General features: G+C 38.7%; 2 protein-coding genes and 1 long non-coding RNA gene across 10 annotated transcripts; 1 reads left to right on the top strand and 2 right to left on the bottom strand.

Moving 5' to 3' along the window:
- Positions 1-9225: 9225 nt before the first annotated feature.
- LOC107808171 (nuclear transport factor 2) lies at positions 9226-15353 on the top strand. Of its 8 annotated transcripts, none has more exons than XM_075243914.1 (10): positions 9226-9435; positions 9750-9813; positions 9911-10048; positions 10921-11209; positions 11281-11516; positions 11726-11894; positions 12005-12126; positions 12250-12309; positions 14203-14269; positions 14734-15353. In XM_075243914.1, exons 2-10 carry the CDS (start codon positions 9763-9765, stop codon positions 15012-15014), a joined length of 1413 nt encoding a protein of 470 aa, XP_075100015.1. In that variant the 5' UTR covers positions 9226-9435; positions 9750-9762; the 3' UTR covers positions 15015-15353. The 8 variants fall into 8 exon arrangements, with proteins under 8 accessions (XP_075100015.1, XP_075100013.1, XP_075100014.1 ...); XM_075243912.1 differs by having other exon boundaries at positions 12244-12309; XM_075243913.1 differs by having other exon boundaries at positions 12002-12126.
- Positions 15354-15963: 610 nt separating this feature from the next.
- LOC107764415 (uncharacterized) lies at positions 15964-16406 on the bottom strand. Its single transcript, XR_001643236.2, has 2 exons — positions 16335-16406; positions 15964-16250 (listed from the first exon to the last, which is right to left on the bottom strand). It is a non-coding gene; the product is annotated as an uncharacterized LOC107764415 (long non-coding RNA).
- A 112-nt stretch (positions 16407-16518) lies between these two features.
- LOC107806026 (galacturonosyltransferase 8) lies at positions 16519-20249 on the bottom strand. The gene is made up of 3 exons (XM_016630139.2): positions 19946-20249; positions 17855-19096; positions 16519-17055 (listed from the first exon to the last, which is right to left on the bottom strand). Exons 1-3 carry the CDS (start codon positions 20120-20122, stop codon positions 16780-16782), a joined length of 1695 nt encoding a protein of 564 aa, XP_016485625.2. The 5' UTR covers positions 20123-20249; the 3' UTR covers positions 16519-16779.
- Positions 20250-21270: the final 1021 nt, after the last annotated feature.

Raw genomic sequence — 21270 nt, 5'->3', positions numbered from 1 at the left:
GGCCCTGTCCCGACCATGATACAGTTCAGCTATCTCTAGAGGCTTGTAGACAAGTCTTGTATAATTTGTATATCAGTAGATGTTCATGGCGGCCTCGTCAGCCTGCACATTTATATATATATATATATATATGAGTTTTTGGGTATGTTTACCCCTCAGATGAGAGAGATGATATTTTTCAGATGATTCAGAATATGGCCTCATCGGCCTAGGTTGAGGGTTACTCCTCTAGAGCTCACAGTTACAGAGTGGTACGCTCGGGCCGAGTATGGTACCGGGTGCCGGCCACGCCTCTTCAGGTTTGGGGCGTGACAAAAAACCTTGCCGAAAAACTCATTTGGGATAAAATCGGTCTAAGGGAAAAAGAGTGTAACGCGTGCTTTCAAGCGAGAGATCCATCTTAGCCCTTGTTCGGACTTCTGCAGGGGTCAGTTTTGAAATATAAAATAATATGGAAAGGTTGTACCTTAGTAGTAGTACCGTTTTAGATGTGATACATTCCAGCTGCTTGATAGCTGTTTGCCGTTTATAATGCCGAGCATGTACGATCCCTTTCCGATGTTCTCGAGCACCTGATATGGTCCTTCCCAATTCGGTCCTAGTTTCCCTTCGTTCGGAATTCGGGTATTGATGGTAATTTTTCTTAACACTAAGTCCACAGGCTTGAAATGGCGGAGCTTGGTTCTTCGATTATAATATCTTTCGATTCGTTGCTTTTGGGCGGCCAATTGGACGAGAGCAGCTTCTCGTCTTTCGGCCGATAGTTCGAGGCTGGTATTCATAGCCTCGTTATTTGATTCTTCCATCGCGAATCGAAATCTGGCACTGTGTTTACCAACTTCGAATGGTATCAATGCTTCGGACCCATATACTAAGGATAATGGGGTCGTCCCCGTACTGGTTTTTGATGTTGTCCGATATGCCCAAAGGACTTCGGGCAGGATTAACCTCTTCTTTAAGTTTTGAATGACAGTTTTGTTCGTTGATTCGGCCTGCCCATTCCCACTGGGGTGGTATGGCGTCGATAGTATCCTCATTATCTTGTGGTCTTCGAGGAATCTTGTTACTTTGCTGCAAACGAATTATTTTCCATTGTCACATGCTATTTCGGCGGGTATCCCGAATCGACATATGATATGATCCCAAATAAAGTCTATAACTTCTTTCTCTCTTATTTTCTCGAACGCATGCGCTTCAACCCATTTAGAAAAATAGTCAGTCATAAATAAAATGAATTTGTCTTTACCTGGGGTTGATGGCAGAGGGTCGACGATATCCATTCCCCATTTCATGAATGGCCATGGGGATAGGACTGAGTGGAGTTGCTCTCCGGGTTGGTGGATCATCGATGCGAACCTTTGGCATTTGTCACATTTACGAACAAATTCCTTCGCATCTTTGCCCATATCGATCCAATAATACCCTGCTCTGATTATTTTTCGAACTAATGTATCGGCTCCAGAGTGATTCCCACACTACCCTCATGCACTTCCCGTAGGATATAATTGGTATCTCTTGGACCCAAGCATACTGCCAATGGTTCATCGAACGTTCTTCGGTACATCGTTCCATCTGAAGCCAACGTGAATCGAGCAGCTTTAGTCCGTAGGGTTTTGGAATTTTTAGGGTCCGATGGGAGTTTTTCGCTGTTCAAGTATTCAATATATTTGTTTCTCCAATCCCAGGTTAAGCTTGTAGAATTTATTTTGGCGTGACCTTCTTCGATTACCGATCTCGAAAGTTGAACAACATTCCCCGAGCCCGAATCATCTACCTCGACCGACGACCCCAAGTTCGCAAACGCATCGGCCTCATTATTCTGTTCTCGTGGTACATGCCGTAAAGTCCATTGTTTGAAATGGTGCAAAGTGACAAGCGGTTTATCTAAATACCTTTGCATTCTACCTTCTCGAACTTCGAAGTTTTTGTTTACTTGACTCACCACCAGCAAGGAGTCGCAATTGGCTTCAATGACTTCTGCTCCCAATTTTCTAGCTAGCTCGAGACCTGCAATCATGGCTTCATACTCGGCCTCGTTGTTAGTCAATCTAATAGTTTTAATAGATTGTCTAATAATGCCACCCGTGGGCGGTTTCAAAACTATACCCAGCCCGGACCCCTTTACGTTCGAAGCCCCATCCGAAAAAAGGATCCATACACCCGATGATGTACCTGATTTCAATAGTTCTTTTTCGACTTCGGGTGCGAGGGTTGGCGTGAAATCGGCCATGAAGTCTGCTAAAATTTGAGACTTGATGGTCGTGTGGGGTTGATATTCGATATCGTACCCACTGAGTTCGACGGCCCATTTGGCCAGTCGGCCTGATAATTCAGGTTTGTGCAAAATATTACGAAGTGTGTAAGTGGTTAACACACATATAGGATGAAATTGAAAGTACGACCTTAACTTTCTTGAGGAGATTATCAATGCAAGTGCCAAATTTTCTAGGAGCGGATATCTAGTTTCCGCTTCTCCTAAGGTTCGACTCGTATAATAAATGGGGAATTGCATACCTTGCTCTTCTCGAACTAGGACACCGCTTACGGCGACTTCCGATACTGCCAAGTACAAACAAAGTTTTTTATCTGTTTTTGGAGTGTGAAGTAGTGGTGGGCTTGATAGATATCGCTTTAGTTCCTCTAATGATTGTTGGCACTCCGGGGTCCAAGCAAAATCGTTCTTCTTTTTGAGTAGAGAGAAAAATTTGTGACTTCGGTCAGATGATCTTGAGACGAACCGACTTACGGCTGCAATCCGACCCGTTAGCCTTTGTACGGCCTTCACGGTGTCCACAATGACGATGTCTTTGATGGCCTTGATTTTATCGGGGTTAATCTCTATTCCCCGATGTGACACCATGAAGTCGAGAAACTTGCCCGACCCGACCCCGAAAGCACATTTCTCGGGGTTGAGCTTCATGTTGTATTTCCTTAAAATCTCAAACGTTTTCTGCAAATGAGTCAAATGGTCCTCTGCGCGCAAGGACTTAACTAACATGTCATCAATATAAACTTCCATTGATTTTCCTATTTGTTTTTCGAACATTTTATTTACTAGGCGTTGGTAAGTAGCCCCTGCATTTTTAGCCCAAAGGATATCACATTATAACAATACGCTCCATATTTGGTGACAAATGAAGTCTTTTCCTGGTCCTTCGGGTTCATCTGGATTTGATTATACCCGGAATAGGCATCGAGAAAAGTGAGGATCTCGTGGACGGCCGTGGCATCGATTATGCGATCGATGTTGGGCAGCGGAAAGGAATCTTTGGGGCATGCTTAGTTCAAATCCTTATAGTCCACATACATTCTAAGTTTGTTCCCCTTTTTAGGGACTACAACTACGTTGGCTAGCCATTCGGGATATTTCACCTCCTGAATGGACCCTACTTTGAGAAGCTTGGTTACCTCGTCCTTTATGAATGCGTGCTTTCTCTCTGACTGGGGTCTTCTATTTTTCTTCACCGATCTGAACCTGGGGTCCAAACTTAGCCGATGCGTCATTATGTCCGGCGGAATCCGTGTTATATCTAAATGGGACCAGGCAAAACAATCGATGTTATCGATAAGAAATTGGACGAGTTTCTTCCCGAGTTCGAGGCTCAACCCTGTTCCCAAGTATACCTTTCGCTCGAGCTAGTGCTCGATTAATGTGACTTGTTCTAGCTCTTCGATTGTTGATTTGGTGGCGTCGGAGTCATCGGGAATCACGAAAGATCGAGGGACCCTTTGATCATCATCCTCTTTGATTTTATGGTTGTCTGGCTGGGTTGGAGCTGATGTCTGTGATTGCTATTTGGTGTCCCGTTCTCCTTTCGGGCCCAATTCGTTTATCGACGAATGTGAGGACATTGGTTTAGCTTCGTCGACGGCGAACATTTCCTTTGCAGCTGGTTGTTATCCGTACACCGTTTTGACACCTACCGATGTCGGGAACTTGAGGGCATGGTGTAGGGCCGAAGGCACAGCTCTCATGTTGTGGATCCCTGGCCTTCCGAAAAAGGGCGTTATATCTCATATCGCCTTCGATCGCGTGAAACTTTGTTTCTCGGATGGTTCTGGCCACGTTTATTGGTAGGATTATCTCACCTTTGGTGGTTTCGCATGCCATATTGAACCCGTTTAGGACCAGAGTTGCGGGTACGATCTGATCATGTAGGCCGAGCTGCTCTACTACCTTCAATCGAATGATGTTGGGCGAGCTACCTGGATCGATTAACACACGCTTAATTTTAGTTTTATTCATGAGTACGGATATTACCAGTGCGTCGTTATGAGGTTGGGCGACCCCCTCTGCATTTTAATCATCAAAGGACAAAGTCCACATGGGTGCGTAATCTTGAGTCCGAGATCGCTTTTCCCTCACCATCGATGTTTTAGTGCGTTTAAGCACTGGTCCCTGAGGGGTATCGATGCCGCCGATGGTCATATGGATGACGTGCTGCGGTTCTTCTTGCTCGTTTTGCTTGCTGAAATCCCTGCTTTTAAAATGGTTCTTCGCCCTATCACTCAGAAATTCATGAAGGTGCCCTTTGTTAAATAAGTGAGCTATTTCCTCTCTTAGTTGCTTGCAATCTTTCGTTATGTGGCCATGGGTATCATGATATTCACACGTCTGATTGGGATTTCTTCGGGCAGGATCGGTCTGCAGGGGTCGAGGCCATTTAGTGTCTTTAATGCGTCCGATGGCTGATACGAGAGCGGATGCACCAACGCTGAAGTTATATTCTGATAATTGAGGTGCTTCTATAGGATCAACATATTTATCGAAGCCTCTCTTACTCATAAGCCCCCGAGAATTTTGTCCTCTATCAATCATTTGATTGTTCCGAACTGCATTGCATGGTGAACCGTTGTTCACCCGATCTGCGACGTACGGTCGATATCGGTCTCTGCTCGACCTTTGTTCTTTGTCGGTCTCCTTTTGGTTTTTAGTAACTGTCCTATTCTGATGAACGGGTCCGTACGGAGCTCCCAACTGATCATCCTCGACCCTAATTTTTGATTGGTATCGGTTGTGTACATCTGCCCAAGTTATCGCTAGATACTCGATCAAATTTTGTTTCAGCCGATGTGATGATGTCGAACTTAGCTCGTTCAACCCTTGGGTGAAAGCTTGTACGACCCAATCATCCGTGACCAGGGGTAATTCCATGCGTTCCATTTGAAACCGAGATACGAATTCCCTCACATTTCATTCTCCCTTTGCTTTACTTTGAAGATGTCTGATTTCCTTGTTGCAACCTTTATGGCACCAGCATGCGCCTTTACGAACGAATCTGCTAACATGGCAAAAGAATCGATGGAATTCGGCAGTAAATTGTGGTACCAGATCATCGCTCCCTTCAAGAGGGTCTCCCCGAGCTTTTTCAACAACACGGATTTGATCTCATCGTCCTCCAAATCGTTGCCTTTTATGGCACATGTGTAAGAGGTGACATGTTCGTTAGGGTCGGTCGTTCCGTTATATTTAGGAATTTCGGGCATACAGAATTTTTTGGGGATTGGCTTCGATGCCGCACTCGACGGAAAATGCTTTTGTATGAATTTTTTCGAATCAAGCCCCTTTATCATTGGTGGAGCCCCCAGGATTTGATCGACCCTGGCATTGTATGTTTCCACTCTCTTGTCGTTGGCTTCGACTCATTTTGTGAGTTCCTCGAGCAATTTAGTAATTCCGGGAGTAGTCCCCGATTCTTGCTCGTTAGATTTCACTATGACGGGCTCTGTTCTGGGGGTGAGTTCTCAGAGTGGATTGGAATCCGGCCTGCTTTGTGCACGAGTTTGTCTCTGTAGCTGAGCTATCGCTACTTGTTGGGCTTATAGCATCTCGAAGATCATATATAAGCTGGCCCCGATTTTTTCCGCGTTTTGGGTGTCTCGGGCTACGGACCGAGTACCGCCCTGAATGCTTCTTTCCGGTTCGGAACGCTGATTAGCCTCCAAAGCTATTTGTGAATTGACATCCAATGGTATTTCGGCTTGAATTTCAGGTACTTCGATTCGAGCCTCGGTGCCATCATTAATTGGCCTTCCGGCCCCGGGTGCCAAGTTGTTGGTTTCATCTTGAAGGCCGGCTTCGTAATTGATCGGCGAAGCTATTTGATTGGTGGTTATTCGTAGCTGATTCGAAATTCAAGATGTTTTCGGAAATAAGTGCAAAGCACAATGGCGTATTTTTTCAGATTTGTATCAAATAACCACTGTTATCCTCGGCCCCACGGTGAGCGCCAAACTATTTACCCGAAAATCGATAGAGTTGAATTTATACGCAGTTCCGAGGATATGTGGCGTAACTTAAGACAAAATGTAAGGATAAATAGAAATATAAATATAGATTACGAAGAATGCAAAATAGATAAGGTTATCAGGAACAATGAATCTTAGGATTCAACAAATAGAATCAATCTAAAAAATTTGAAAGAACAATTCTTTACTGTAGAAAAATATAGCACTTTTATTATAATGTAAGCCTGAGAAAAAAACTTGTTTTACATAAATGGTAACCAAGCCCTCTTATAGTGGAGGGATTTGATTCTAAGCATAATAAAATAAATATTCAATAAGAGACCCATGATAACTCAGTTTTTCCATGATTTCTGCCAAGATTCTCTCTAGTGGGATTGCAACGGCTTTTGTCTGCGAGCTCGATCTTGCTTAGAACCCTCGATTTTGGTTTGAGCTTAATTTTGGCTAGAACTCGTGATCTTGGTTCGAGCCCGATCCTGGCTCGAGCCCTCGAATTGATTCGAGGTCAATGTTGATTGGTCTCTGGATTATCAGCATGATAGATCTACTCTGCATCATGGTTCGATTTCGATTCGAGCTTTGATGATGATATCGAACTCGACACGGATTGGCCTCCCCGGGTTCGAGGTTAGTTTGTTCCACCTTCGGGGTTTTACTTCGATAGATCATCGTTCGAACTCGATCGGACGTGCTAAGGCCGAAACCTATTTCGACCGTATACACCCCTATTTGAGTCCGACTATATCCGAATTCGCGCCGGGTAGGGCCTTATTCGGGGCAGCGCTTCCTAACAAGGATTTTTTCAAACCCAGGGGTCGAACTCGAGAGTCGAGACCTTTGGTTAAGGGAAGAACAATCTCATTCACTGCACCACATCCTTTGGTGGTGACTTTGTTATTGTATGCTCTCTTCTATCCCTAACCTTAACGGATTACAATAAACGGTATAAATTAATTACGGTTATATTTTCCGCATCGAGTTTATATTTAAGTTAAGAATGTAATGTTCATTACTTAAACATGGTTGGATTTGGAGTAGTTGATGTGTAAAGAAGACATTTGTTCGTACTAATTGGTTTGGCGTAAAATATGCTGAGTGCTAGGAAGTATTTACGATATTATTTAAGTATTTATGATATTATTTTGGTTGACGACAAATGTAAAATAAAAGTTGATAACACAAATATGACTTGAGTTACTACCAAATAGTTGCAAGTGGAGGGTTATAAACAGATAAAAATCTATGTATTTTCTATATTTTCATTCTCAATCTTGTCAATGGCATGCTTATTTCCAAAAATTGAATTTCTGAAATTGACCTGAGAACCAATTTGCTCGCCGTTAGCTAGGACTATACCCAAAAGGTATTAATGTACAAGCAAATAAAAAAGAAATCGAGTGGTCAGTAGCAAAGTAATTTAAGTGTAAACTACTATTTAAAGCATAATAATATATTTATAACTTGTTTGGCCAAGCCGTAAAAATTAGCTTATTTTGAATTTTTTTTTTTTTTTTAAATGTGCTTTTCTCAAAAGTAATTTTGGTGAGAATCAATTTGGCTAATTAATTGAAAAGCATTTTCGAGCAGCAATTAGTGTTTGGGTAGACTTTAAAAATTGCTTTTAAGTATATTTTTTTCAAAAGTGTTTTTGGAGAGAAGCTATTTTTTTCTACTTCTACTAAAAAATACTGTTTTTCTTCTAAAAGCTTGGTCAAACACTTCAACTTAAAAAAAAAAAAACTTCTTTTGAAAAAAAAAATGCTTTTGCATTTAGAGATGTTTGGCCAAACAGGTTATTACTAAGTACGATTTTCTTGATTATGTTACACTTAATGGTAAAAAGGAATTGTCAAGGCATAGTTTTCTTGGAAACAAAGGAATTGTAGAAAACTTTAAAATGGCAAGGGAAAAAAGAAGAAATTTATTCACACAGATAATACACAGTATATCAACATATGCATGACTTATATATGCCATTGGATTTATTTAATTCTTAGGTATAACATTAGCTACGGTTATGGGTGTACAAATGAAACCGATAAATTGCACCACCCGATAATCCGAGTCAAACCGAGAAAAAAAAATCGACTATGATTCGGTTTGATTTGGTTTGGTTTTAACTAAAAAAAGTCAAAACGAAACCAACCCAACTCGACAATATTTCTTTTAGTGGTTAGTCATATAAATAATAGTACTTATTAGTCGTAATTTTAAATTATATATTTTTTCATTATGGCTTATTAATAATATTTTTATGCAATTTTATTATCTTTATTGTTGAATATTTCAATACAATGTCATGACTCATCTCATATTTATATTATTTTATTGAAAAACACTTTATATAGTTCTGTCTTACTAGGATTAAAGAAATATTTGGAACACAAATTTTACGTTTTGTGCCACGAAGACTTTATGGGAAAAAATTCGAAAAAACTCAAAAACCCGAAAAATTCGAGAAAATCTGAGATTAAAAAACCCAAAAATACACTATATAAATAGATAAAAAATATTTTTATAGCCATATATAATATATTTTGATTTTCTTTGATTTAATAGTATATATTTACTTTTATATACTTTGATTTCACTTGATTAAAATTTTGGTTCCACTGTTAGCTTAAGGTCAACTAAAATATGTCTTATGGCCGACCAAAAAAATGAGAACTAGCATAGTACAATGAAGTATTTGCAAAAATATGAAAACTACAAATGTCATATCGAGTGACGTAATTCTTTTACGAGGGAAATAATGAAATCGTGTTATTGAAATTTGAAATTAGCATAATATGTGCGTAAAATGGAAGCAACAAACAAAAATAGAAAGCGAACAGGAGAAGTATTAAAGGAAGATTCTGGAAGTTGCAACTAAACCATGATTAATTAACAGAATTTATTTACTACTAAGTTTGAGGGAAAAAAACAGAATTTAGTAAGTTTAATTATCTATCTCTCACGAGTCACCACAATTCCCGTATAAATTCATCGGTGGAACCTTTCTCTCTCCTTTCCCCTTTTTCTCTCTCTACTCGCGCCTCTTCGAGATCCACCACTCTCTCTACAGCAAAACCCTAGAACTCAAAGCTTCTTAGAGAGAGAGAGAGAGAGAGAAAGGCGGAGAGAGAGAAGCTCAGAGATTATACCAGCAAATCTCTCTCACATTTCCCTGATCTAATACAAATCCAGGTACATCAAATTAATCTTACTCTTTTTCCGTACATGACCTCCATTGTATTTAATAAAGTTCATTTTTTGACGTGTTTATATTCGTTTTTATATGTGATGTGGTGAGATATGTGAATAAATGATCACGAGCCTAAGGTTTTGAGCATTTTTTGTTATTTTTTTGGTTAATTTAATACATTTCATGTTTTTTCGTGTTTATATTCGTCTCTATATGTGATGTACTAATAGATATGTGAATAAAAAAATACGAGCCTAGGGTTTTGACTTTTTGAGCTTTTATTTTTGTTATTTTTTCTGGTTAATTTTGTATTTAGGCCTTTATTGAGGATGGCGGCAGTAGCAACAGCAGCGGCAGCACAACCAGTTTCTGCTCAAGTTGTGCGTATTGATATTAGTTCCCGATTTTTCTCAGCTCAGTTCTGTATTTCTTTGTCTAGTTAGACAGTCATTTGAGTTTATTTTTGTTTGTATATAGGTGGCTAATGCATTTGTGCAGCAATACTATCATATATTGCACCATTCGCCTGGGCTTGTATTTAGGTTTTATCAGGATATAAGCAAGCTTGGACGCCCCGAAGATGATGGCTCCATGGGCATCACTACCACAATGCAAGTAAGCGCCTTCCCCCAATATTTATTTAGTTTTAGGAATTCGCGAGCAATGTGCCTAAATATTTTGTTCCTTTATGATTGTGCTGCCATGTGATCTTGAGGTCACATGTTTAAGCCGTGGAAACAGCCTCTTGTAGAAATGCAGGGTAAGGCTGCGTACAATAGACCCTTGTGGTCCGGCCCTTCCCCGGACCCCGCACATAGCGGGAGCTTAGTGCACCGGGCTGCCCTTTTTTATGATTGTGGTTTCTTAATTTTTTATTGGCTGCTTGGAAAATTCTATAAGAATTGAGAGATAGTTGATTGATTAGATGAGGAACAAGGGAGTCGAGTTTTGTCGAATTTTGATTTTTATTTCTGCAGTTAAAGATCACATTTTTTACGAAGAAATGTATTAAATCATAATTAGTGTTAGATGATCACATGTAAAAATCACATTTATCTAATTAATATACACATATCGCTCAGGAAAAGAATGGTTTTAATCCCTCTGTTTCAAACTAAATGCCTTAATTTGACTTTGCACTTATATTGAAAAGTTAAAGATCAGAATAATATGGTATTAGTTGAGAGAGCATGTTCTATATCAAGTACATTAGTTTTTGTAGAATAATACAGAGCGAAAAAGTCGTACGATTTGGAGAATATTAGCTGTAGAGATGTGGATGCATACTTGAATTTGTTATGCAGGTTTTGGGTTTGGAGAAGATCTAATTGCCTTTCAATGAATTTAAAACTGGTCAACATTGAGAGGCTCATGTTTAGGTATAATAGGGAGATAGATTTTTTACTTTCTGCTGATCTGTGCTGTTTTCTCTTTTGAATGATCACTGCTGAAGTTGCTCATGTTCTGTCATTTCATGTCAAACGCAGGCAATCAATGATAAGATACTCTCACTTAACTATGGAGACTTCAGAGCAGAGATTAAGTCTGTGGATGCCCAAGAATCCTTCAATGGCGGGGTGCATGTCCTTGTGACTGGATATTTAACTGGGAAAGATAACTTGATCTTAAATTTCTGTCAAACGTTCTTCCTAGCACCGCAAGATAGAGGGTACTTTGTCTTGAATGATATGTTTCGATACGTAGAGAATGTCCGTCAGCATGATGCAGTCCAGGTTCCAGTAACTGATGCTGAGGCTCCTGTCACGCCACAGCAAAGTAATTGAAACAAATGATTGGTTCTTTCGGCAATACCCTAATTAGCAACTGACGAAGTATTTGTTTTGAAGTTGTTGCAGATCCACCTCCAGTACAGGAGAATCACATTCCTGAGCAAAGCACACCGCCAGCGGAGGAAGCTGATGTGGGAGAAGTTTACAACCCACCTGAGAATGGTGATGTGCCTATTGTTGAAGAGGAAGTGCCTGTGTCTGAGGTTGTTGATGAAGTCCAAGATGGCTCTGAAGTGGTAGTTGAATCTGACACCAAAACTGGGGAAGTTCCTAAGAAGTCATATGCTTCAATTGTAAGTGGCCATGGGCAACAAATAACTGAAAGCATATTCTTCTTAGTGTATGCTTACAAGGGGTTAATTTGCAATATTAGTACCTCTATATTTATATAGTTAAGACGGACTAGAGCATTTGCTAAGTCTTATTGGTTTTCAAAGATGATTTGGGGAAGGAAAAGGTCTATTGAAGTTTTCTTAGTTAGACAATTTGCAATTTGTTTCAGGTCATGCATCTCAAGGAAAGCGCTGCTACTTTCTCCCCTCCTCCAGCACCTTCTAGGAAGCCTATGGCAAAGAGGGTTGAGCAAGTGAATCAACCAGCCACAACAGCAACTGATGGCCCAGTTTCCAGCTCAGATAGTGTTGATAACATAAATGACCCAGAAGGAGAAGGTATGCAACTGCAGAGTTTGCTTCCAGTTTTTTGGTTGCATTTTAAATTATATTTCACTATAATTTGTGTTGATTTCTCATTCTTGTGTTTATTAAACTGCCTCCAGCAGCTGATGGCTACTCAGTCTACATAAAAGGCTTGCCTATGAGTGCGACTGTGGCCTTGCTTGGAGATGAGTTCAAGAAGTTTGGGCCTATCAAAAATGGAGGCATTCAAGTCAGAAGTAACAGGGTATCTGTTTGTGCTATTTTCCTGCTAATTAAAGAAAAAACTGCATGTGCATTCTTTTGCTATAAGTTCCTCATTTGCAATTACGAATTCTTTAATTAATAAACTGATTTAAGTCAGCAACAGGGATTTTGTTTTGGATTTGTGGAATTTGAAGTGGAGAGTGCTGTGCAAAAAGCAATCGAGGTATCTCATCTTCACCCCCCACATGCATGTCATGTATTATAAGTTGAAGAGGATGAGAAAAACAGTTGAACTCCCCCCCCCCCCCCCCCATGCATGTCATGTTTTTTAAGTTGGAGTGGATGAGAGGAGTAGTTGCTAAAATTTCTTTCATCAAGTACAAGTACTTTGGGAAATGCATAAGAAGTCAGTGAGCACCCATATGCCTTACTTTTATTAGTAGTGTTGAGTAACCATATTGCTGTGAGCTGTTCTTTTCTTTGAAGTTGAGCTTTTTGTCGTTTCGGCTTTACTTTAAACTGCTTTTGTGGAACTAATTAATTGATTTTGTTTCAATGTCTGTTTTAGTTTTACATTATATTGTTTGATGTTTCTAGTAATAATGACTTGGTAACTTTTCTAACTTATTGTTGCATAGTAGCTCTATGAAAGCTCATACTGATTTTGACTGCTTTATGCTGGAAGGTTTCTCAAATAAAAGTTGTTGAATTTGAAGTAGTTTGAATGTTAATCTTGTACGATCTGTCAAATGAGTGTGTTGGATCAGATTTTGGAGGAGTTGAAATAGGTTTGAGTCAATGAACAAGTTGTGACCCCACCTCCTGAAATTTGTTTGGGTTATGATGGGCTAAACAATGGGTCATAGCCCGGCCTTTACAAATCAAAACCGGGTCTTTTTAATATGTAGTTATACAATTGAGCTGCTACATATGTCTCAAAACATTCTCCTCTCTCCCAAAACAAAAGAACAATAAAATGGAATGGCAGTTATTTCGCTTGGTGGACTAGTTTGTCCAAGTAAGTCTTTTCCCTCATTATCCAGCATCAGCAAATTGATGGCACTGGATTGAGGAAGTACTGTTTTTAAGGTCTTGATTAAATATTGAAGTTGGGTATTTTCTTTTTAACCCCAAATTGACTGTCTCCATCATTGTAATTTCGTCATCTTGCCGCAAATGATCTGGAATTCAATGCCATGTAATATTTTCACTAATTACGCAGCTGGAATGAAATTTATGCCAATTAGGTTTATTTGGGTAAGGCTGCGTACTATAGACCCTTGTGGTCTGGCCCTTCCCCGGACTCCCCGCATAGTGGGAGCTTAGGGTACCAGAATGCCCCTTTTTAAGTTTATTTGGGTAATTCTTTACAATTTAATTTGGGCTATTAAGGTATTCCTAATTGACCTAAACTTTTGCATCAGTTGATTTGTGCTGCCTATTAATGAAGTTTACTCCTTGTCTAACCCGTAAAAATTCTGTCGGATTACATTACATGTTTCTGGGTAAAATTTGGTATTGTCCAAGTTAAGTAAATGTTCCTTGCACACAACCCATTGAAGTGTGGCGGCTTGCACTCTTGTGGGTCTATCACATTTGGCCTTAATTAACAATTCTTATCGTCACCTCAGCCAGTTCTGCAAATATAAAACTATCTCCTCTGCATTTATGTTGCACTATTTTCCTTTTTGTCATCTCTAAAAGAGGTTGACATGTTTGTAGATTTAGAAACTAGATTTCTTCTTTCCCATTTGATATTTGTCATGAGTTGTTGTAAACCCCACTAGATGAAAAAACAGATTGTAAGGTACAAGAGTATATTTGACATGTGGCTATACTATGCATTCCAAGTTGTTCCCTGTAGAAGCTTTAAACTGTGCAGTTCAAGGGAATGGAAATTACTTTAGAGGCAAGAATTGTTAAATCTGGTTTGGAAGATTTCATGTGGTAGGTCTCGGAGGCAGATGGTGGTTTTATTGAATATGCACTTTGGGTCATGTTGGTATGGTTATCATTTAGGCTAGTATGCATGCTAGTACTCCTTGCTTGTGTTATGCCTCATCCAATTTGTTCCTTTGCCCCCACTCAGTTTTCTTTTGGGCTTCCTTTGCTTCAGGCTTCTCCAGTTCTAATCGGTGGGTGGCAAGCTGTGGTCGAGGAGAAGAGGTCTACCAATTCTCGAGGTAAGCTTAATGATTGTCCTTTGGAAGTGATTAGAATGACAGATGCGTAGCCAATAGGAAAAGTTTAAATAATTGCATATTCGACATGTGTTGTGTTGGGTATAGTAAAGGACATGTTTCTATAATTACTGCGTCCTTTCTGATTGAGGAGAGTATTATCTTGTTTTTCCGCTTTCATGGCAAAGCATTCTTGAAAAGAGGAAGCTGAAATGGCATTTTTGAGGGGCCGTTGATGTTTTGGTTTTAATTTATACATAAAGCGATATCCATTTATGTATATAAAGGGGAAATGGATATCGAAGCGGATAATGGAGCAGCGGGTAGGGGCCGCTGGGCTGCCCTGCTTTATTACGGATCTTAAGAAGGAAAATGTCTAAAATTTGGACTTCACGAATCACTCCTAGAAAGTGTAGCAACATTATTACCTTTTTACAATGAATTTAATTGTCTTATCTCTATTGCAGGTAACACCAGAGGTAGGTTTCAATCTGGAAGGGGTGCTGGATTCAGGAACGATGGTGGAAGAGGACGAGGAAATTATGGAGGTGGCAGGGGCTATGGTCGAGATGATTTCAATGGAAGAAATGAGTTCAACAACAGGGGTGGCAGTCGTGGGGGGTCATCAAACCGCGGAGGCGATGGATATCGGCGAACTGACAACACAGGTGGGCGAATGAATCGTGGTGGTGGGGTGCCTAATGGAACAGCTAAAAACATGGCACCCCGCTATTCTGCTACAGCTTGAATAGTAGTAGCTTAGAGCGAAATGAGAGTTGGTCTTATTATTTGAATCTGACTTTTAAATGATTAACTGTTGAGGTGGAAAGAAATTTTGTCAGGAGCAATGATGTTTTCCCAAGAGCTCTATTTGCTAATTTTTCTAGTTAATTATTTTTTTGTTAATCATAGGTGAGATAGGAATGGAGTTCTTAGAAGATTCCTTTGTGTAGCATATCTGAGCCCTAGGAAGAGATTATCCCGTCTTTTCTGGGCCTTTTTGTATTGGATTATTGTTTGGGGCTTTTTACTTGTGATCGTGGAAATTTATTTATTTTAACCGTGATTTTGCGTGGCTTTATGATCAGATGCAGCGTAATTTGTCTTATGCCGTGATAGATTATGCAGGGATTAGTTGTTCTGATATTGTTTTTTATTCACTGTTTGGTATGTTGTATTAAAAATAATAATTGCATAATTTTTAAGAAGGTACAAGTTTGGTTTTAACTACCCCACCCTTTACAAGGTATAAGTTATCCCGGTATTAATTTTAATTTCGGGATAATTTATACCAGGTTTGCTAACCAAACAAAGTATTAAGGGTACTTCCTCCGTTTCAATTTAGATGGGGTAGTTTGACTCGGTACAGAGTTTAAGCAAAAAAATAACTCTTAAAGTTTGTGGTCATAAAAACTTAAGGGATAAAAGCTTTGTAGGGTTATTGCATTTGTGCGGTTATAAAAACTTCTTATTAAGGGTAAAAAAAGTAAAATGAAGAGTTTAAAGTTAAATTATTTTCAAATTTAGAAATGTGTCATTTATTTTGAAATAGACTAAAAAGGAAAGTAACTTATTTAATTTAAAACAGAGGGAGTAATAAATTTTTATACCAGCACTATACCTTCTTATACCTCATACCAAACAAACAACCCTCAGTTGTCTGTCTTTTATCTAGTATTGAAAGAAATAGTTAGTTATTTTGTTTTTTATAAAGATGGTGTCCAATTAACTCGCGCATCTCAACAATTTCATCCATTGTGCCGGTGCTCATCTATGTACCAGTTCACAATGAATGTAACTGAATTTTGTTGGCGTACAGCACCATATCCATCAGAATCATGTACGACATAATAAATGCATACAGGCTGAAAAATATCTAAACTGGTCTCAGTTGCATATGATAATTAACTACACACTTACTGATCGATGACTTCATAAGCAATCTGAAAGAAAACATTTGAAGCTGCTGCCTTCAGGAGTTAATCTGCAAATCACTAAGCAGTTTTGGGGTACTATTCACTGTGAACGAGAGAGTTCACTTGCAAACAAGAAGGTTGTATATACGAACCTATAAATCTATGCACTAACAACTTGAAATGCATCCCATACTCGAGATGAAGGCACAGCTGACCTACAGACTACACAGAGTGACGAAATTAAATACCAGAAAAAATAATGTTGCTTAATCATGAATTCTGAAGTAAATTACTACCCACAAAATTGCCAATATCTAAACTCTGACAGTAGCCTTCTGAATTAAATAGAACTTGCTATATTATTTTAACTTCTGGTCCATCCATAAAAATTCAACACCATATAGACAATTGAAAACTAAAACACCAAACTACTGTTGATAAAAACGCGAAGATCTGGATAGACAAATTACTAGCTAAGGCATAGAAAAATGAGCACTAATTTTCCGTGGGAGAGAGCAACGGCAAGTCATGTTAAGGGATGCTTGTAGGAATAGCTTATTAAACCCATGAAGCATAAATCCACCTGACCTCATTTATTTAAAGACCGAAATTACATGCCTGCACGTACTCATTTTCATAATCCACATACTTTGTCCAAAGAGGCCGAAATTGGTTCATTGCAATATCAAGCCATGGCTTCATATTCCCATTAAAGTGGACAACTGCAGCATTATTGATCTCATCCATGCTTATGCTTGGATTGTAGCCAAGCCCCAACACATGCCAAGATTTGTCAAGTGGCTTCGTAGTAGAATAAAATGTGATTAAACCAGGAGGAAGTGTACCCAATTTCCATAAGGTTCGGTTTTCGTTCTGCAAAGATTAGAAGCTCCATTAGTTAAAATAGTATAAACTTGTAATACAAATTATACTAGCCTACAACAACAACTCACTATAATCCCACAAGTGGGGTCTTGGGAGGGTAGAGTGTACGCAGACCTTACCCTTGCCTTTAAGAAGGCAGAGAGGCTGTTTCCGAGATGCTGTTAGGAAGGGAAAAGGGGAGGGGCAATAACAAACAAGCCGATCTGACAACCGAAGCGAAAAAATGCAGTGCATCATGACACTTCAGAAATAGGAAAATTTGCTTTAATGGAAATAAAAGCTAGCATCTGTCACTGATTTAATCTACCGGAAGCAAAACACCATGCTTAATAACCTCTTCAGATCTATAACTACTGAACATGGTTTGTGAAGAGCTCAAAACAGATCATGTCAAGCACCTAAATTGCTGAGGGTTACTAAGTCAAGATATGAAGAAAAGCAGATGAAACAAAAAATGTACACATGTTCATATGTATTTGCATGAGAGCACGACAAGAATCCAAGTAACACAAGAACTAACCATGTAAACTACATTTTTGGAATAAAGCATAACTACTCCCTCTGTTCCAATTAACAGGCACTCTTTGCTTTTTAGTTTATCCGAAAAGAATGATACTTTCCTATATTTTAACTTTAAACTTCTCATTTTACTCTTAATGATACAGTTTTAGCCACATAAATATGGTATGTTTAAGACTACAGGTCCCAAAAATCTTCTTTTCTTTCTTAAACTTCGTGCCTAGTCAAACACCACCAAATAAAATGAAAAGGAGGCAGTAAACCTTACCAGACTCTGCCAGTAATGGTATTCCTCAGTGAGCTTCTCCCTCCTCCAAGCATCCAAGTCAAAGAAGTTCATTCCGTAAGCCCATGCACAAGCTTTGGGGTTGAACTTCTCCTTGATCAAAGGATGTGAGAAATTCATGTATTGTGCATAACGATGGAATGAACCAAAACATGTCTCCACAGCTCCATTCACCTTACCATCCATATCTATCTTCCATAGACCTGTCAAATCCTTCTGAACAACTATATCATCGTCCAAGAACAATATCCTGTGCAACTTGGGGTACAATTCTGGTAAATAGAATCTAATGTGGTTCAATATTGAGAGATACTTCGGGTTCCTGAATTTCATATTAGTTGCATCCTTTGTTGCATTCTCGAGCTTATTCTCAAAGTAAAACTGCTGAAGTTTTGCAGATTCAAGCTGTTTAAGAACTGGAACATAAGAAGAATTCAGGAACTTATAATCCTCGACTGACTTCACTTCAATAAAAGCCCCATTATAATCTTTCATCTTGAACATAACTTGCATAGCCCCAAGATTCATTTTATCGGTCACCACATGAAATACATGCTTCGATGGGTCTTTTGAGTGTTTAACAGCCGAATTCACCACAACTGAAGCAGCAAGCACATTGTCAGAGAAAATTGCATAATGATAAAGATTAGGATCCTCGAATTCTGGTGGAGTATTCCTATCATCAGTATACTTATCTGGATGAGCTATTCGCTCTTCCATTAACTTCATTGCCAAACAATGCACGCTCTTTGGGATAGACTTTGCAGCAATCAAGCTCGAGAAAGCACCTTGCTTCTTCGCCTTCGTTAGCTGTTCATTGACAGCAAAAATTGTGTCTTTCAGCTTCTGAATCTTTAATTGATTATCAAATGACTCTTTTGCCTCAGCAACAACTTGTCGCGTGACTTTAATCCGTTCCTTCACCTCTTTCTCAAACTGCCTAAGCACCGGCTCGTTCATAGAGTTCCCATCTGAATCAAATAGTGTGCGGTATGAAGGTTTTGAAATCAGATCTGTAAAGTTCCTAGATAACTCAGCAAAAACTCGAACGAGCTTTGAGTTCTCGAGCTTCAGCTTCCGAGCATAGGAAGCATAAGCTAGAGCCAATGCACGGTGATCATCTGCTTGCTTCTTAATCTGATCAAGCCTCGGCTTCAATGGATCGGATTTCAAAGCTAAAACAGACCTTCGTAGTCCACCTCTATATAAATCATGTGAATTTCCCTATTCAACCATAAACCACGCCATTAATGCAAAATCAGAAGGCAAAAGCTACTTAGGGATAAAGAAGGATCTATGAAAAATTATGCAATTAAGGCATATAAAACTCAGAAATCATAAAGACCTATTTGAATCACAGACACGTAACTCGTGATTCATGAAATGATAATAAAAAATTAAAGCTTTCTAGATTGAGATCTTAGTAACTTGAAAAAAATGTAACAACAACAACAACAACAACAACCCAGTAAAATCCCACGGGTGTACGCATACCTTACCCCTACCCGATGGAGTAGAGAGGTTGTTTCTGGTAGACTGGAAAAAAAAAAGTGCGTACTTCATAAGAAAAAAAATGACTAAATACCGAGTAAATAGTTTCATCAAAGTATCACAATCAAAAATCTCCAGATTGAGATAAAGTGACTACTCAATAAGAACTAATCAGAAAAAATACAGAAAACATCACAATCGAAGCTTCCAGAATGAGATCTTCGAGATTTAATAAGAAAATAAGCACAAAAATATTGAGTAAAGAGTTTCACAAGCTAATCTATCAAAGGTTTCCAGGATTGAGATCTTAGTAACTTGATAAAATGTGCATATTTAGTGAGATGAAAGTAACAAAAATATTAAGTAATGAGTTTCATAAAAAAAAATCAAAATATTAAATGTCCAGATTGAATTATTAGTGACTAGAGAAATGTGACTACTTAATTAGAAAAAAAATACAAAAAAAAAAAATTACAGAATAAAGAGTTTGTCATGACCACCGACAGTTTTGTAGGGTAACAGACAGCAAATCAATGCTCATATATAAAGTGAGAAAGGAGAAATGTTAGGGAAAGTACTTACGACGGAGAGATCGGAGGGATCGGAGGAGGAAGTGAAGAGGAAAGAGAGAGCTAATAAAAGGAAAACAGCGACAGAGAGAAAAGAGGCGAAGAGCTTGAACGTGAGCCGAATTCCGGTGCCGGAAACGGCGATGCTCCGATCGGAAAATGGAGTTCGGTAGGAGCTCCGGAGAGCCATTTTTCGTTGGAGTGAGAAATCTCTGAGAAGGTATCTGTATATTTATTTATGAGTGTGTGATTATTTCACACTGGGGGAGGAATAAAGAAATTGGAGAGAGGCAATTGGCGAGTGAAGAAGAAAGGCGGATTTGACGGTGGAGTTTGGGTGTGGGTCCCAATATGTTAAGCAATGTGGGTCCCGATCTCGATCTAGCTTTATTTATGACTTATTATGAGTTAAGAGTGCAGTGTTTTCATTAATCATATACACAATGCAGGGTTTTGTAATTACCGGCATTGTGCTTTATTGATTTTATTGATTTATAGTAATTGTTTGGGAAATCAGTAATAATGAAACTAATTAGGAGTTTAGGACTACTGAAAAAGTGGGGGAAGTAATTATTTTTAGGGTTGCTATTTATGAATTAGTCAGTACTTATTTTATCTTAAAATTTTGAACTAAAAATCTTAATTTCAGGATATTTGTGTTCCAAAAAATTGAATTGAAAAACTAAAATTGTACTCAATTTTCCTAAATAGCAGCTCTTTAGAGTGTGGAAATGACAACAAGTAGCCACTCTAAAAGGCTGATATTCGGTGCGTCTTGAATTTTAGTTTTTCAGTTCAATTATTTATGAAAAAAATATCCTGAGTTGTCGTGAAGTTAAGATTTTTAGTTTAAAATTTCAGGACAAAATAAGTACTGGCTAATCCCTAAATAGTATCATCGAGAATGGCTATATGTGCACTTGCCCCTTTGTGGCTACCTAGTGTTATTTCTATTGAAAAGTGATTCTCAGGGCCCATGACGGGGCTATGAAGTGAGATTCTGCACATATTATTGGATCAAATAGATTATTGAAGAAGAGGAAATCTACGCGGTATACTTATTGAAAACACCAGTTAACTTCATATACATTTAAAATATTTATTTTACATTCTATACCTACTTTATAAAACTTTATTTACTTTTTATATCTTTAATATCATTATATGCCATTAAACAAATTCCACCTTTTAAGGGATTAGATTATGTGTCACTCAAACTTGATAAATCTCTTAAAACACTCCATCATCCCAAGGAATTAGGATTATACATTTTCACCTAAACATATGAACCCCAATGATTTCTTGTTCCAAATAAATAACCCTCTCTATTCTTTCCTA

The sequence above is a fragment of the Nicotiana tabacum genome, chromosome 22 (genome assembly GCF_000715075.1).
Source record: "Nicotiana tabacum cultivar K326 chromosome 22, ASM71507v2, whole genome shotgun sequence".
Lineage (NCBI taxonomy): Eukaryota > Viridiplantae > Streptophyta > Magnoliopsida > Solanales > Solanaceae > Nicotiana > Nicotiana tabacum.
Note: the sequence above shows the minus strand (reverse complement) of the source record. Positions and strands in the feature narration are given on the sequence as shown.

Bases quoted from the DNA above. Each gene is read 5' to 3' on its own strand.
- LOC107808171 (XM_075243911.1), top strand. From the start codon at position 9,763: ATGGCGGCAGTAGCAACAGCAGCGGCAGCACAACCAGTTTCTGCTCAA. The intron at 9,814-9,910 runs GTGCGTATTGAT...GTTTGTATATAG, and splicing joins AACCAGTTTCTGCTCAAGTT to GTGGCTAATGCATTTGTGCA. The intron at 11,517-11,725 runs GTAAGTGGCCAT...AATTTGTTTCAG, and splicing joins AGAAGTCATATGCTTCAATT to GTCATGCATCTCAAGGAAAG.
- LOC107806026 (XM_016630139.2), bottom strand. From the start codon at position 20,122: ATGGCTCTCCGGAGCTCCTACCGAACTCCATTTTCCGATCGGAGCATC. The intron at 19,097-19,945 runs GTAAGTACTTTC...ATGGTTGAATAG, and splicing joins ATCCCTCCGATCTCTCCGTC to GGAAATTCACATGATTTATA. The intron at 17,056-17,854 runs GTAAGGTTTACT...TAATCTTTGCAG, and splicing joins ACCATTACTGGCAGAGTCTG to AACGAAAACCGAACCTTATG.